The sequence below is a fragment of the Lupinus angustifolius genome, chromosome LG17, assembly GCF_001865875.1.
Source record: "Lupinus angustifolius cultivar Tanjil chromosome LG17, LupAngTanjil_v1.0, whole genome shotgun sequence".
Lineage (NCBI taxonomy): Eukaryota > Viridiplantae > Streptophyta > Magnoliopsida > Fabales > Fabaceae > Lupinus > Lupinus angustifolius.
In genome coordinates, this window is record NC_032025.1 from 6,014,603 (window position 1) to 6,032,419 (window position 17,817).

General features: G+C 31.2%; 2 protein-coding genes across 4 annotated transcripts in view; one reads left to right on the forward strand and one right to left on the reverse strand.

Moving 5' to 3' along the window:
- Nucleotides 1-5,905, forward strand: part of LOC109330820 (UDP-glycosyltransferase 708D1-like) — an 11,740-nt gene extending 5,835 nt beyond the window's left edge. The window contains exon 3 of the mRNA XM_019565097.1: nt 5,828-5,905. Coding sequence (XP_019420642.1) covers nt 5,828-5,873 — 46 coding nt within the window. The 3' untranslated portion in view covers nt 5,874-5,905. The remainder of the gene's footprint in view (nt 1-5,827) is intronic.
- Nucleotides 6,026-11,032, reverse strand: LOC109331981 (secretory carrier-associated membrane protein-like). 3 transcript variants are annotated; one of them, XM_019566813.1, is made up of 12 exons: nt 10,759-11,029; nt 10,086-10,202; nt 9,901-9,963; nt 9,271-9,304; nt 8,599-8,721; nt 7,994-8,056; nt 7,791-7,884; nt 7,239-7,284; nt 7,083-7,150; nt 6,633-6,681; nt 6,381-6,446; nt 6,026-6,290 (listed from the first exon to the last, which is right to left on the reverse strand). In XM_019566813.1, the coding sequence occupies exons 1-12, from the start codon at nt 10,807-10,809 to the stop codon at nt 6,204-6,206; spliced, it is 861 nt and encodes a 286-aa protein (XP_019422358.1). In that variant the 5' UTR covers nt 10,810-11,029; the 3' UTR covers nt 6,026-6,203. The 3 variants fall into 3 exon arrangements, with proteins under 3 accessions (XP_019422358.1, XP_019422359.1, XP_019422360.1); XM_019566814.1 differs by lacking the exon at nt 10,086-10,202 and having other exon boundaries at nt 10,759-11,032; XM_019566815.1 differs by lacking the exons at nt 7,994-8,056; nt 8,599-8,721 and having other exon boundaries at nt 10,759-11,030.

A 17,817-nucleotide genomic window follows, 5' to 3' on the forward strand; every position in this document is an offset into this window, starting at 1 on the left:
TTCGATTAGAATTTCGGATTTCGGCATTCCGAGTGAAAAATATTTAGAAATTAGGTATTAGTGTATTCAGGGTCTATGTCAACTCAAAATTAAATTACGAATCTAACGGCGCGATCGGAATTCGATTCTGAGTTACGGAACTCAAAAAGACACTTTTTGAGCCGTACCGGCCGTACCGGGCAGATTCGGCCCCGACAGTGGTCCAGAACCGACTGTCTCCAAAAATTACCTAAATTTACCAGAAAATCGGAAATAAAATTTCAAGAATAAAACTCAACTAGAGTTTTGTCTAATTCCTTACCAAAAATTCCCAGAAATTCATTTTCGAATATATAATTAATGAAAATATTAGTAAAATCTTATAATTCAAACTCGTAAAATTCGCGGTTTTACACCTCTGAGGTTGCGCCACCGGTTTGTAATCCTCTTCCATATGGATCTCATGCATGTAGAAAGATGGACTAATTCCTGCAAATCAGCAGTGTCCACCCTATTGCCCCTGCATTCTTCCTCAACACCCCAATTGACAATTGTTCTTCATCACAAGTAAGGGCACTACTGATGATTATCAGTTTCTGCCCTCCTTCTTCTAAAAATACATACTTCAAATGTGAAGGAAGTACTTTCAACTCCACATTTGGAGCTTCAGCTGTCTTGTCTTTCCCCAACTCTTCAAAACGATTCTAATTAGATACAACCCTGCAGGGTGCATCTAACTCTGCCAAACATGTCTTGATAATCTTATCACCCTTTATGTTGTTTCCCTCTAGGTCTCCCCTCAGAACCTTCTCCAAAGGACTACTCCTACTTAAGTGAATGTCATCGAGCATGAATAAGTCCTCAATGACATCCACCCGAAAGAAGTGTTGTTTGTCCTTCGAATGCTGCATAGCCTCAAAAACATTAAAATTCACCTATTGGTCTTCAACTCTTACCTTCAACTTTTCATCATCAACATCAATAATAACTCGGGTTGTCTTCATGAAAGGTCTGCCCAAAATAAGAGGAACCTCCTTATCCTCTTGAATATCCATGATGACAAAATCCACAAGAAAGACCAAATCCATAAGGATACTTGATAGATCTATCAGCAAGTTACAAAGTCATCCGGGTAGGCTTGATGTCCAAATCCCCAATTCTTTTCAACATAGAAAAGGGCATCAAATTAATGTTGGCACCCAGATCAAGCAGTGCCTTTCCCACAGACAATTCACCAATAGTGACTGTAATAGTGAAGCTGCTAAGATCTTTAGTCTTCTCAGGCAAAGACTTCTGAATGATAGCATTGTACACAACTTCAAAGTTCATTGTCTCTTCCGAAAACTTTCTTTTCTTAGTCAACAAGTCCTTCATGAATTTAGCATACACATGCATTTTTTCTATCGCCTCCATGAATGGAATGTTGATATGGAGATTCTTGAATAAATCCAAGAACCTAGCATATTACCGCTCTTTGTCTTTCTTGGAAGGTCTCTTTGGATAAGGGAGATCCTTCAACTGAGGTAGTTCACCATTCTTCTTATCACTATTCTCCCTTATATCATCCTCATTAGTGACAACCTATTCTTAATCTTGTACCACTTCACCCTTATGTTTCTCTCTGATTATCTTCTCTGATCTTTCAGGTTCAGTATTTCTTAGAACCTCTTCCTCAATAGTCAAGTTCTCACCAATACCCTTACCAATTACCTTACCACTTCTAGTAGTGATAGATTTGCAATGTTCTTTTGGATTGATTTGAGTGTTGGCTGAGAATTATTGTCGATCTAAGTTCTGTTCTGCCATTTGCTTAGCCAACTGACCCACCTGAGTCTCCAAATTTCTCATAGAAGCATCAATATTTTTCTGGTTTGAAATGGAGACCTGCATAAACTTCTCCAATGTTTCTTCCAACTTTGTTTGTCTCTCATGTAATGGTGGATGTGGACCTTGCTGATAAGATGGTTAATATGGTGGTTTCCTGTTAGATGGTCCTGCATCCAACCTCCACCCAAAATTCTGATTCTGGTTTCCCCTCCAACCCTGTGAAAAATGATTTTTGAACGAAGGGTTGTTAGGGAAATTAGCCTGGCGAGGTTGATTGTTAACATACTAAACCTCTTCTGCTTGTGTGTTGGTAGGCATTGAGCAATGACCAGTAACATGATCATCCCCACAAAACTTACAGTGTACCATCTGCTGATGAACAGAAGGAGTTTGCACCATATTCAATTATTGAGGCAACTTGGACATTTTCTTTGTAAGTGCCTCAATCTATTGTGTCAGAATTTTGTTCTGAGCCAGAATGGCATCAGAAGTATTCAAATCCAACACTCTTCTCTTTTGTACCGTCCTTCTATTATGTTGAGTCTGCCCATCTGTAGTAGATAATGCAGTAATAATTCTGGTGGCTTGCTCAACATCCACTGCCATCTTGGTGCCACCAGTTGAGACATCCAATATCATCTTAGTCTTTGGCTTCAATCTATTACAAAAGATGTTTAGTTGATCAACATCTTCAAACCCATGATTGAGACATTTCCTCAACAACATCTGGAAACGTTCCCTGCCTCATAAAAAGCTTCCTCAGCACCTTGTTTGAATGTTGAAATTTCGAACTTTGCATGCACATACCTTGCCGGAGGGAAAAATCTTGTCAAGAAATTTTTTCCAAATCACTCCAATTGGTTAAGCTTTGGGTTGGATGTGATTTTAGCCATTCCCTAACTTCACCAAGGAGGGAAAATGGAAAGAGCATCATGTATGCAACTTCCCTCTTGGTGTCTGTATACCCCATAGTGGCCACCAGCTCATAGAAATTGTCCAAATGAGCATACAGATCTTCATAATCCTTCCCGTGAACGAATGAGCACTGACTAAATTCAGATATGCATGCTTGATTTCCACTGCCCTGGCGGTGTGTGCAATCACAATGCTAGAGTAGCGACGAGGACCTTGATACATAGCATAGTCTCCTAAAGTCCTCTTTGGAGGATTAGGCATTGGGTTATTATCAGCAGCATTATTGACATTCTCCATCTTTTCGAACTGAGATTCTGAAACTGTAGGAACTGTAGCTGATTCACTACTACATTGTGCTTCCCGAGGATCATGTTGTTTCTTCTCTTTTGCTTTCTTCCGGTTAGTTTTAGTAGACTTCTCAATCTCTGGATTGTATTATAATTGCTCTTCTTTAGATTTACCTCGCAAAATCATAAATAAGAAAACTATAGCAAAGGTTAGCACAAGGGTTAACACTATACTACAAATAATTAAAGAATAATTATGTACAAAACTCAATAAACTCTATAAAGAACTAATGTAAATCGCTCATTGCTCCCGGCAGCGGCGCCAAAAACTTGTTAGATATTTACGGAACGGAAAATGCACCGTATCGTCTAAATAATTAAATCCGGTAAAATACCGGGATATCGTCCTCAGGGAGCAAACTAGATTTTCACTAATTCCTACAAGAATGAATTGAGTATATATTTACAATGGTGTTTTTATAAAATTTTGTGTTTAATTGTAAAAATTATAAATTGAACGAAAAGCAAGTAAAATAAATTAGGATCGAAATGCATCGTTCTTTCCCAATGACATCCATGGATTCAATTCCAAGTGAATTGTGAAGTTACTGATTCAGATGCACATATCATTCAAATCATTCACATCAATCCATTGAGTGTAAAATTCTTAGATAATCGCTCAAATACCAATTCTTTGGATATTTGACCGATTAACTAGCATTACGTTCCATGTAAAAGCAATTCATGCATCATTCTCCATTCCTAGAGCAATGATGTATGAAGGAAGATGATCCAGGTTTGGTGTCAAGTTTAACTTTCCAATTAAACTTGAACCCAAGAACAAGAAATTAGTAACAATTTAAATTCATGCATTAAGAATGTGATGAACTTCCCAAAATCAAATAACAATTACAATGAAATCGAATCCAGAAGTACAAAGGTTAGAAGATTACATTTCGAATCCCACAGCAAGATCTAATCACTCATTCTCGCTATTACAACACTCGAATCATGAAATTATACAAGGAATAATGCGAAGTAGAATCGTTTCCACGATTTCTATCCTAATCTCCCTGTTTTTCTGTCTATTTTCATGCCAAAAATCTTCTGAAAAGTGAATGGGATCCATTTTCTACTTCCGAAATCGCCAATATCAGTTTCAACTTCCAAACCCTCGCCCAAGCTAGAGATTCTCGCTTGGGCGAGTAAATAAGAGGTTCTCAGACTTGAGCACCTCGCGTGGGCGAGGATCCTTCGCTTAAGCGAGGATCAGGCAGGACATCAGAGACTTTTTAGCTCCACTTGTCGCTTGTACGACAGTCCCTCGCTTGGTACAACAAAGATTTTTGGTGATTTTTCTCCTATTTGTGGCTTGGGCGACCCTCTCCTCGCTTGGGCGAGGCTTGCGGTGCTCATAAGTACTAATCTTCTACTTTTTCTCATTTTTTTCTTAAATCTTATACTGAAACAACATAAACACATAAAATTTCGTACACAGAACAAGATTACTAAGTTATCGAGAATCTTACACAGTTACAGCATAAATGTGCACTAAGTGCAAAAACATATGAATTTCCTTAACAATTTGGCACTTAATAGTATGTCTTAAGAAAGCTTTGATATAATGATCTTCTTCAACTAAATGCTAAATTTCTTAAAGGGGCATTCGTTTTCTCTCTAATGGGGAGCAAAAAAACTATTTATGATTTAGTAGGTTGGACCATTACAGTTCCTAATGAGTCTACATATAAGGTTCTCATTATCTCTTATAGCCAACCATTTTAATATTCAGTCATTAAGTTTATAGCAATTATCAGTTTTAGAAGTTCTACAGATTGTCAAAATTAGATCATTTATTTTATAACTCCTTAAATAAATAGTTAATAAAATTGTATTAATTATAAATTTCTAATAGCTAAACCCATTGCAGGTTGATGGTCATGCATAACTTCAATGATAAACTCGGTTTATGATGCATGAGGATATAAAATTTAAATATCATATATATTGAGAGTATCTCATGTAAGAACAGTTAACTATCCTAAGAGATAGAATATAATAATAACTACATGATAATAATAGAATGCCAACATTGTATTTTGATTAAAAAAAGGCCTTGGAAACTGATTTCTTTAGGAAGAGGTGACCCACCATTATCACCTTTGTTTTTTTCCAATGATCCCGTATTGTTTGGTGGAACTTGGCTTTCTCAAATGCCCAAGTTATGCAACAAGTGCTGGATAGATTATGTGCTTCATCAGGCTAGTCTATTTGCTTGGAGAAGTCTTTGATGCATTTCTCCAAGAACAATGACCTTGCTATGGCTGATGAAATTAGTAATATTCCTCATTCCCACTGCTAATTATTTGGATCACTTCCTATTTCTTATGGTGGGAATAAGAGGAGTAATTACTCTTACATTATTAGTATTTTAAATTATATTTTACAACCGTAGTTATGACCACAGTATTACAATTTTAGGAGTCTTCATAATAATATCACAATCATAGTAATGTTTTCTCACGATTATGATATAATATATAGATATTACACTCTATTATTCATTGTGATGATTATACACAATTATTGTGACTGTAATAATATCCAATTAATATGAGGTAACCTATGGTAAGATCATACTTCCATATGCTTCATGTATCAGTAAGAAGTAAAAAGCATTCGAAATAAGGTGAGATGATAATTAAGGCTGAAGAGTTTAAGGAATATAGTGAAAAAGGTTATGAGTTCAAGTCTCACCATAACAAATTTAGAAAGAAAGAAAGAAATGAGTTATAAGATAGTTTGATAGTTAGGGGTAGAGTAAAGGAGATTGATGGTTCGAATCTCGCCCACAACAAGTACTAACATACTAACAATTGTTGAATAAAAAAAAACAAGTAAGAAATGTTTGCCATCAGCATTCCATTATCTTCAAGTTACCCCAAAGTGTTTTTCAAAATGACATTGTCCATGGCAACATGAATGAGCTTTCTTCAATAACTAGTGTTTGAAATAAGAGAATGAACCAAAACTGTCTCTACTAGCCACTGTAGTGTGTAAAGCACTATGCTCATAATATACATTAACAGGTAGCATACTAAAATCAAGTTCAGTATAATATATCTGTGGCTAGTAATTTACAACATGGATCAATGCACAAAGCACCCATGTTATCCTTCTACACAAGATGATTTATCATACTGCAGCTCTCAGTACCCCCCTTGCAACCCCCTGTTTCATCGCTGCGGCATTACCACTGCCACGGAAATACATGTATACTTGCTGCATGGAAACCAAAGGAAAAGTGAGCAGTGTAAAGTGGCAGGGAAAATCACATTAGTCGATCGTTTTGAAATCTCGGTGTAATCGAACCTGAATAACCCACAGGCTGACCAAAGTTTCAATGCAGAAAAATGCAAAGCCAATGAAGTAGAAGACCTACAAGCAAAATAAATGATCAAGCATTTAGAACTAGACAGTATTTACATTAAGATCATGCATGCATCAAGGGTTGAGCATCAAATCTTAAATTAGCCTAGAATGTGGAAAGTTGCTAAAGTAATCTATGTTTGACAGTTAAATAGTGTGCGGGAATTAGAAATAATTCAGGGGAGGAATTCTTACCCCAACCAGAACATGGTGACCCACAAAATCTATGGCAGACATAATGCCTCTGTATCAAAGAGTAAACAGTTCCAATAATTAGGTTAAAAAGGAATTAAGAATATCTACAGCCTCTAGAAGATATGAACCAGACATCAAATTCCTCTTCTACAACTCTCACCAGCATGCCTATATGTTTGATATTCTTAGTCAACCTAGGTCATCGTAGATCTCAAACAACGTAATTCATGCGGCGAGTGATGACGTAAATGCCCTAAATTCTATTCTTCTTGTCCGTACGTTATTCACTTCTATTTAAGAAAAGGGTTAAAAATGACACATAGAAACCTATCTTCTGCAAGGAAAATGGAATTAAATGCTCACTCTCCTTGTACCTTGTTATACAAAATAAAGGCAGAAAACCAATATTAGCATATAAACAGTGTATATATATGTGTCAAGTCGACGTACGTCAGGGAATTTCCATTGAAAACTATAGGAGGAGCAACTGCAGCTACGATGCAGAATCCTATGTGAAACTGTAAGCAGAAGAAGAAATGATGATTAGATTTCTTCCAATTTTTTATGCATGGCTTATGTGCGTTAAGAAAAATATAACTAATTTACCAGGTACACCATGAAAAACCATCCAAATTTAAAAGCACTTTCATTCCTGCAAAAATAATGATGGAGCAAATTCAAAATCAAGAGTTAATATACAAGGGTGACCCAGTGCACGAGGCTCCACCTAGTGGGATCAGGAAAGGGTACACAAAAGCAGAATTATCTCAGTACCGGAAACCTCATTAAAATCTCTTGCAGCAACAAATTCAAATAAGAAATGGCCTAGAACCCTAGACTTTGCTGAATAACCCATTAAGCAATTCAAGATAGAAGAGAAGAAAAAGTAATAGAGATGAGAAGAAAAAGTTTCAAGTGCATGAATTCGTTTACTCTAGTAGTTCAAAACTTCGACAGGTTAGATTAACTATGAAAATGATGAAACATGATAAAAGTTGATAAACTCATAAGCCTTGAGGTTGAATCATTAAAATTGCCCCAATATTTCAAGAACAATTTTCAGTCTTACACAAGTGAAGTTATATTAAAAAAATGCTTCAATTGCATAATTTTCTACAAAATCAAACAGCCAAAAAAATGTAATGAAAATAAAATTACCTAAAAACACGATATAAGGGGCGATACCACAGAACATATCCTCCAGGAACCCCGGATATGAGGTAGATAATAGCAAGCAACCATATTTTTACACCTACAACAAACAAGGCCAAGTTCACATGCATGGAATTAAGAAAGTTAGATTTGTGATTCAAGCTATACAATAAGCAAGAAAGGTTCTTGTTCTACATATCCAAACTAACCTCCACCATTAATCCAAGCTGTAGTGACAGCTATAACATTCCAGAAAAGGCACAACGTTATTCCTGCATAACATCACTTTTCATCAATGACCATGTACCACACCCTATGCTCACATAATTTTTGGGCATAAAATAACATGACTTCAAAATACATATTGGAGACACATTCTATTGTGACCATAATTAAATCCAAAATCATTGTCATGCTAAGAACGAATAAATGTAGAATGCATTTATAAAGCCATTATCTTACTCAACAAAACAGGTTAATTCCAGCCAGCCAGGTTAATGGTTTCAATCGTTCAGACAAAACTTGTTTATCATCTCGAAAGCTTCAATTTTATTATAAACTTTTATTTAAAAAAGTGAGGGGTGAAAGGAATAAATTACTATTGTCTTTAACATATAAAAGTACAAATAAAAAGGCACCGAAGTCATCATCTTTAGAGGCATACAAATAATTTATGAAATAGAGAACGTTGTCCAGAAAAAATTAACATAAATGTGCTCAATCCAGCCTCAATAACTGTTGGCTAAAAAGATGTCATAATTCGAACAAAGAAAGCCCATCTCCACCATAAAAAAAGAAGAAGAGGCTAACATACCTAAATATGTAGCAAATGCAACATATTGCAGTCTTTGAAGATGAACTGGAATTTCATTAGGAATATCATGATGAATAATTGGGAAAAATGGTGGCCAATTCTTCTCCTCGATAACAATTCCAGCTGCAAAACAAAATGTGATTACCTAGTAGAAAATTTAAGCAACACTAAATCAGTGTTCAAAGAGATGGGTTAGGATTTGCAGAATTACTGGACAATTCATGAAATCCTAGCCAAATACTATGGACTGACATACGCAACAGAATAGAAGAGGTGATAAAATTCTGCAGTACTATTGTTCTTACACTATTCAATTGAATGCCAACACAAACAAAAATTGCCAAACTTAACAATTCTTAAATCTTAAACAGACCACAATGGTTTCAAAAGCTGTTTGAATAAGCTTATACATATAGGAATAGGACTAGAGGGCTTTCGAGTTTCGAGAGCTTTCTGGGGCATATGAGAACAACCGTATGAAAGTAGCTTCTGACTTTCTTATAAGTTCTTTGTAGCTCATTTCAGTACACTTATCAGAGAAACTTACGAACATAAGATTTTTAGCATATATCAAAAAAGCTTTTTGAATCGGCACTTATTGCAATAAATAAGTCCAAAAAAACTAAAAATAAACCCTTCCAAATGGGAGCCAAACATGAAATGTAAAACTACCTCCCGCAGTAGCTTCTTCTTTCCGTCTCAAATCCTACATTTTGATAAATCAAAAGAAAGAACAAATCACAATTTTTAGGCATTAATAGTCTATAGGGAAATCAGCAGAAAATTTAACTGAATAAATATCGGTATGCACATTCTAAGCATAGAATGAAGATGGCATGATTTGGTGCAGGGAAATTATTTAAGAAGATACATATTTTCAGAGATTAAATTATTTGCTGATCATAACAGATGTCCCTTTTTGTCCAAATTTCAGAGAATATTATAGTAACGTACAGATTCAATTCAAATTCTTGGCAAGAAAAAAGGAATAGTTAACCAAGTGGGTGGTTAATTTAGTAAATATATTGCTTACACACTAACCTAGCATGTATGTGTTTCATATATATATATATAGAGAGAGAGAGATTCTGCTCTCAATACTTTTGTTTTCAAAGGGAGAACACAAGGTCATGAAGAATATATCATGTAGAACAAAATGACCTCTCAAAGGGAAAAGTTAGAATTTGGAGGGAATAGTAGAAATGTGAAAGACTGAAAGGAAAACACAAGACCGTCAAATTCAAATGGGAACTCTCAAACCTAAAGTGAAAAAAAAAGACACGAAAAAATCCCATTGCATACCTGTTCTCGTTTATTCAATTCAGCCTCCTTGGATTGGAGTTCCTTCTCTTTCTTTTTCAATTCCTAATGTTGAAATAGATCATAATTAGATAAACCACAATCAATTCTTACAACAATACATGAAATACATTTATAAATGAAATAAAAAGAACTGAGGATTTCAGCAACCATAATTTCATACGTACCAATGATGTATCAAGAGCTATATCAACAGTTTCACCATAGCCATAATTATAATCAGCACGTGCTGGCTTAAGAGGTGAAGGCCTCACATTTGTGGCAGGGGCAACACTTCCAGGATGCTGAAAAGTCGAAAACAATATGATGCATAAATTAAGTTGTAAGTGTTTTTTGAGGACTTTTTACCAATGTGATAGAAGTATAAGACATGTGTGCTTCAGAATAAATCATCATCATGAATTTCAGTTTCTAGTTGATTTTTAATTTATACATTTTAGTAAAGGTTTCTAGTGAATAATTGATAGTACTACATTAAAGAAATCCTTGGGTCATGTGAATGGTCCAAAAAGCTTGAATTCCAAAGGCCCCACCCCTTCTTAAGGTCAAAACATCATAAGAATAAAAACATGAAATCAAACGTGAAGAAGCAAGGGAACAAAAAAATAAAACTTCCTGAAAACAATATGCACATAGACATGGAAACCAGTTTCCTCAATCAAATGAATCATAGTATCAAACAAGTCAACCAAAAATCAGCATCAACATAACAATTCACAGACAAGTTTTTATCTAAAATTTCAGGCTCAAACACCACTAAGAAGGGTCCAATGCAGTTCAACAACAACAAAAAATTGCATACCCCAGTTGAAAAAATCTGAACTTTAAGAAAGGACTTACAGAGAATGGGTTAACTTCATCTTCGAAAGGGTTTTCATAGCGACCAGCCATTAGAGAGATATTGAAGGGAATGTGAAGAGAGTAAAGTCAAATGAGTAGCAAAAAAAAGATTTTTGGAGTGTTGAGATTTGAAAGTTTGAAACTTGTTAAAGAAGAGAAGGGGAAAAAAGGAAAGAAGGGTTGTTAATATAGAGACAAAGGAATTGTCTTTGGTTAGCTGAACACAGCAGAGAAAAACAAAAGCAGAGATATTCTCTGTAGAAGAAAAAACAGTAAAAAATCATTTTACTCGTGTGTATTCTTAATAAAATGAAAAATCCTAAAATGTCCCTAGAAGATCTTGCAAATCAGTTAGATTAATTTTTTTATTAATTATTTTTTATGATATTTTTTTTTAATTTAATATCTACCTGTTACTCATGCTTTGTTGACAATGTAAAGAATAGTTATATTGTGAGTGTATATATATTAACCTAAAGTTTTTAGGAGTAAGTATATTATTAATCATTCATTTGTATTTTATGTTTAAAAACTCAATTATAATTATATTTATACTTCTATACTATCTATATCTATATCTATACTATATATAAATGCAAAACATGGTGTAACTTTCACCATCGTGTAATTTCTATTTCCTATTTTGCCTTTTACATTATTTAATTTTTACAAAAAGACCATATAATCATAAATAAAGATTCACCAACACATTAATTAACTACATCTTTCACATTAAATTGAACATTATCATAAATACATAAAAATTATAACAAATACATTCTAATTCTAAAAATAAAATATATAAAAATTGAATACGTAGTACCATATAATATTGACCGACAGGCACGAAATGCATGTACACACTAGTATATATAAAGCCAAAACTTGAAATAACTTCTCTTATGTGTAATTCTCATTTCCTATATTGCCCTTAACATTATTTAATTTGTACAAAAAAATCTATATAATCCTAAGCAACTACCACCAATACATTAATTAACTACATATCTCACCTTAAATTTAACATTATCATAAACACAAAAAGTATAATATAAAATACACACAACAAATACATTTTAATTCAAAAAATGAAATATATAAAAATTGAATATGTAGTATCACAAATTATTCGCCGGCAAGCACGGAGTGCCTGTACACACTAGTCTAAAATATATTATAACTACCTACATGAGATAATTTTCACTTACCTATTTTGCCCTTATAATTAACTATACTTACTATATATAAAACTAAAACATATTATAACTACCTACGTGACATAATTTTCATTATTTTGCCCTTATAATTAATAATTATTACAATATTTTTTCATACAATAAAAAATATAAATGAAGGTCAGGGGAAGTTACATTCACTAAATATATCAAACTACCAATATATTTTTTAATAATATCACAATTCATTTTTATATTTTATCAAAAATAATAATATCATGTGCCCAAAAAAAGTGATATAATTTTCTAAAATGAAATATATAAAAATTAAATATTTAATACTAAAAAGTAAAAATGCGAGTAGGCAGATACGGAATGACTACCGACACACTAGTTAATATATAAAGTCAAAATATGATTAAGAGATAAACATGCAATTCAACCTGCTTAATTTTTATATTCTAATTTTGCCTTTTACTATATCAAATATTTTTATGTTTGCCTTTATAACATAACATAATAGTTGCAAATAATTTCTCTTTGCTATATTCAATATTTTTATGTTTGCTTTTTAACATACAAGTTGCAAATAATTTCTCTTTACTATATCCAATATTTTCATGTTTTACTTTTGTAACATTCGAGTTGTAAATAATTTTGTAATATACAAGTTGCAAATAATTCAATTCAAAACATGATCATAAAATATCAAACCACTAATATAAAATTTAATAATATCACAATTCATTTTCATATTTTCTATTACAAGAATTATAATATTATGTATATTTAATACAAAAAATGATATAATTCTCTAAAATTAAATATATAAAAATTAAATATTTAATAATAAAAAATAAAAATGTTGGTCGGCAAGTACTTCATACCTATCGACATGTTAGTAATTTACTTTTGTGTTTGTTAACACGCTAATAATTTACATAATCTATATAAGAATGTCGATAATATATTGATTGTATAACAATACCTACACTATGATACATAAAAAATTGAGTTACAAAATTTTTTTGGAACTTTTTTTAAGAGAAAAGAGGGTTTAAATTTCAAAAAAATGTGACTGAGAGTTTGCATGTATAGTATATATAAATGAAAAACATGATATAACTATTATAATAGTACAACTTTTCTTTTCTATTTTACCCTTAACTCTTTTTAATTTTTACAAAAAAATATATAATATTATAATTTATCAAAATAAAACATATATATATAACTTAAATTCTCAAAATTGTAGAGTGAAAAATGTGGGCTGACAATGTTTGTCGCCAGAGAAGTTATTAATAAAGCAAAAATTATATGCTATCATTTCATTTCTGAAAATAATTTTTTCCAGCTTCAGTTTAAACAAATTGATATTTTTTAAATGTCTAGGTGCGTGTTCCAGCTCATTACGATGATTGCACATTTGCACATTTCAAGATTCAGATAAGTTTAATATTTTTTAACATTATTTTTATTTAAAAATAATGGTAATTAATAAATGATTTAACAAATAAGTTAAATGCTAGTTTTTTGTATTACTAAGAGTATTTTTTTAGGTAAGGAAGTAATTCATTTCGTAACCGTCCCTTCCATTAAATGTTACTCTCATGAATCAAATTATCAACCTTATGGATCTAGTGGGTCTTACAATACTAGATCAATAACTTGTTGGTAAATGAAATAATAGTTGATTAACCGTATATGAAGCTTTCACATATATTCAGAGAAAAATGCATGCACTATTTTATATACCGTCATTGTATACATCATATATTATTCATTTTTATTTTGAAAAAAAATATATATACTAATAATGTATGAATTTGATATATTTTCATTGCATTATCCACCATTCATCTTTAATTATCATTAACTTTTCAAAAAATAATAAAAATACAAATGAATGGTAAATGATTCACTAATTGTGTATAAATCTTTACGTTGACAATGTATAGAAATAACACACATTTATTGTTTATTATTGATTATTCAATAATTCAAATGAATTGTAAATATTATAATAATTATTATAAATCTTTATAGACAATATATAGATAATACGCTTATATATTAAACTCATAAATTAGTTACCATACATTTCTCACATCCACTTCAAGTCATTAATAATATTATTTGTATATATTTTTAAAGGTTATTTTGATGAACTTAAATAGAACATCATTTAATGAAAAATAGAATAGAATAATCAAATTATTACATTCTTCACAAAGGATGACATGTTTATTTTTCTTATTGCCAGAATTTTAAAAGTATTTTTTTAATATTGTGAAAGGGTTGGTTTGGCTTAAGTAATAATACATATATACTTCAACTTTTTATAGCATGTTAAGACACTCTAATTGAAAACAAGTTGGCTGTTTTGCCTCAATCGTGAAACATGGACTTAAAAAAATAATAAATCATCATGTTGTTTTTAGTTTCTCACATGTATCATCGCACTAGAGGCAATTCTGTCCGAGCCGGAAACATCCACAGATACGTGGTGCTAACTCTCCCAGCGGACATTTTTTCCATCCACAAGACTCGAACCTGAGACTTTACTTAAGGAGAATCAAACATGTACCACTTGAACCAATGCCCGTTGGTAAATGAAATCGAAAAAAAGTAGGCAAAAATTAATTAAACTCAAATTATTTGATAAATAAAATAAAATTTGGTGTGCACTGCCTCACACAATAAATTTTTTAATTTTATTATTTATATATATTTTGTCAATCAATATATAAAAATAATTACTAGGTAAATAATAAGATATTTATATGATGAATTTATGATTATAGTCAAATAAGTGTAATCTATTTTAAAATAATAATAAAATAGATAATATACAATTTTAAAATAATAATAAAAAGTATAATATATAAATATAAATTTAATTAAAAATGAATTTATAAATATGTGTGTACTAATTAGACGACTATCATAAAACTCGTTCAGTGAATTCATGTATCTTAGGTCAAACGTGTTAGATGAGTGGAGTGTTGTGTATGTCATCTATACTAATAGATAAAAGAAAAATATAAAATAAGTACTCATTGGGTATTTTATGTTGATTTATTTTATCTTTTATAACTTTAATTTTATGTTTATCTATACTAATACTAATAAACATAAAATAACTACCCATTGAGTATTTTATAACTTTTCTAATTTTATGTTTATATAAATTTTTATTAATCATCACTATTACATAATTTTTATATTCCAAATTTATCATTTGTAACATCTGTCATCAATAACTAATATAAACTTCTACATATTACCTATGTTGCTTTCATTTTTTATACTAATATATTATTAATTTTCCATATACTCTCTTATTTATATTTTCACTCTCTATTGAGTTCGTATATTGCAATTTTATATTTAAATTGTTGTTTCTTAAATAATATAACATGAAACTGATACATTATATATTAGAAAAATACGAACGCGAGTCGATCAACACTGAGTGTCAGTGGATACGCTAGTATGTGATAAAAGTTAAAGTTTTATTGCATGATTATAAGACCTGTAATTTTATATGTGGCCGGAGGTTGAGTGGTAAAATGTCAACAAGAAAATAATTTTATAAAGAGATGTTTGAATGTTGTGTTTGGTAAATACACTAGACAAGATAAGGTTAACATTAAATGCACGAAGAGAAATTTGAAGTAATTCATATTATAGATTAGATGGTAGGATCACACCTTAGGTGGTTTAGTCATGAGTGGAAGAGAATACTAGAAGTCCCATAAGAAATAAAGATCAAATCGATGTTAGTCCAACTTTTAGAGAAATAAGATGATCAATAAACATCATAAGTAACATAACTAAGAAAGACTTAAAGTTAATATTTTATCAATGAATATAATTATATCATCTATACATCCCACTTTCATCTAATAAAATTAAGGCTTAATTATTTAGGTATATATCTATTATCCAAGCAAGTTATTAATAAACTTATAAGCAAAAAGGAAACTAAATGAACTTTTTTATTTCAATAAATATATTTACAGAGGCCAAAATATTCTCCCAAATTCCAATTATGTTTAGCTTAATTGGCTAATTCCGAGTCTTGAGAGACATTTTGATTTTCAACTGCTCCTTTAAGTGATGAAGAAATAATATGCTCAATTTACTACTAGTGCTCTTAGAGAAGTAAAGTAATCTCTCTTGAATGAGATATGATTCACAAACCAAAGAACACCTACTACTATTATCTAGTTTAGCGCTATAATTTATAACTATTTCATGTTTGAACTTTGATGTCCTAGTTTCCTTCTAGTAGCATGAAGGTTCATCAAACAAAAAAACTAGTAAAATGGGGAAATCATTGTACAAAGATATGCTTAAAGACCTAACGGCTTGTTAGGATATAAGGTATCCACAAGAACCAATCTGTCTGATTTATAATAATAGCAGCAAGCGAAACTGCTAAAGAAGTAGTTTGGATGAAGAAGTTCATAGTTGAACTTGGTGTAGTTCCTTCAATGGAAGAACCAATTACGTTATTGTGTGACAATAATGGAGCCATTGCTCAAGGACAGGAGTCTAGATCACACCAAAAGAATAAACATGTCTTACAAAAATATCTCATGATTAGAGAAATCATTGCACATGGTGATGTTAAGCTACAAAAGATAGTTGGCAAAGAGAATGTTGCAGACCCATTCACCAAGGCACTTGGCATAAAAGAGTTTGATAAGCACAAGTGTGAGCTGAGAATGAGGTACATGACTGATTGTCTCTAGTGCAAGTGAGAGATTGTTAGGATATAAGCTATGCCCAATAACCAATCTTTCTGATTTATAATAATAAAGTTGTATTTATTATTATTATTTCGTTATCATATTTATTGTTTGTCAAAATAATTAATATAAAAAATCATTGGTTAAAATTAGAGACTTATTATTATAATAGAGATTATAATAATGAGAAATAAATCTTTTATAATTTTAATCTAAATGGTTCTTGATCATAAGATTATTGAGCTTAGGACATCATTAATCTAAATAGATCAATATATGTGTAGTGGTCTTTATTAGATAAAGATTAATAGATCTCATTTATTAAACTACACATATAAATGGTGCATATAGAGATATGACCATTGAACTGACTCAAAGGAAAATTCCTAATGGTTAATATATTACCTTTGAATTGTCAATAGGATATTCTTATGAAGAAATATATATTTTCCTTAGACTTGATATTACCATAGTAATTAACAAGTTATTTATTATATTTTGATATCGGACACCTAATACCTTATAATGTTAGTTGAATGATTATTGGTTATAATTAAATTCTTGTAGGATTAGTGATTAATAAAAGAGAATCCATCAACTCATGGTAATGAGTTTGAGCTCTATAGAAATAAAGACTTTGGCCAAGGGGAATTGAATGAATGAATAAATGAGTTTCTTAAGTCATTCACTATGAGTTAACTTATTAGAATTTGACAATTATACCATATTCTAGAGTTAACACAGAACTGTAAAGATGAAATATTATAATAATCTTCTAATGATTCTAAAGTAAAAAATATTACTTCATTTATATCCGATCGTTAAGGAGTGTTGCTAGATGCCAACATTGATTAGTAAATTAATGAACCTACAGGGTCACACACTAACGAGTGTTCTGATTTTGTTGGACGAGAAAATATTGTTTTTGTATATTTTCTTAAGTGGAATATTATTATATTTTTGCTAAGCATAAAAATACAAATAATATCATTGAGACATCTATAATATAATTAAGTGAGACTTAATTAATACATTGCAATGATTTATTTATATTAATAAAACTAATAAGATTAGTGTTGATTTTACAATTTGAAACAAAAAAGGCTAAACCCAAGTGCAAGTGGTGG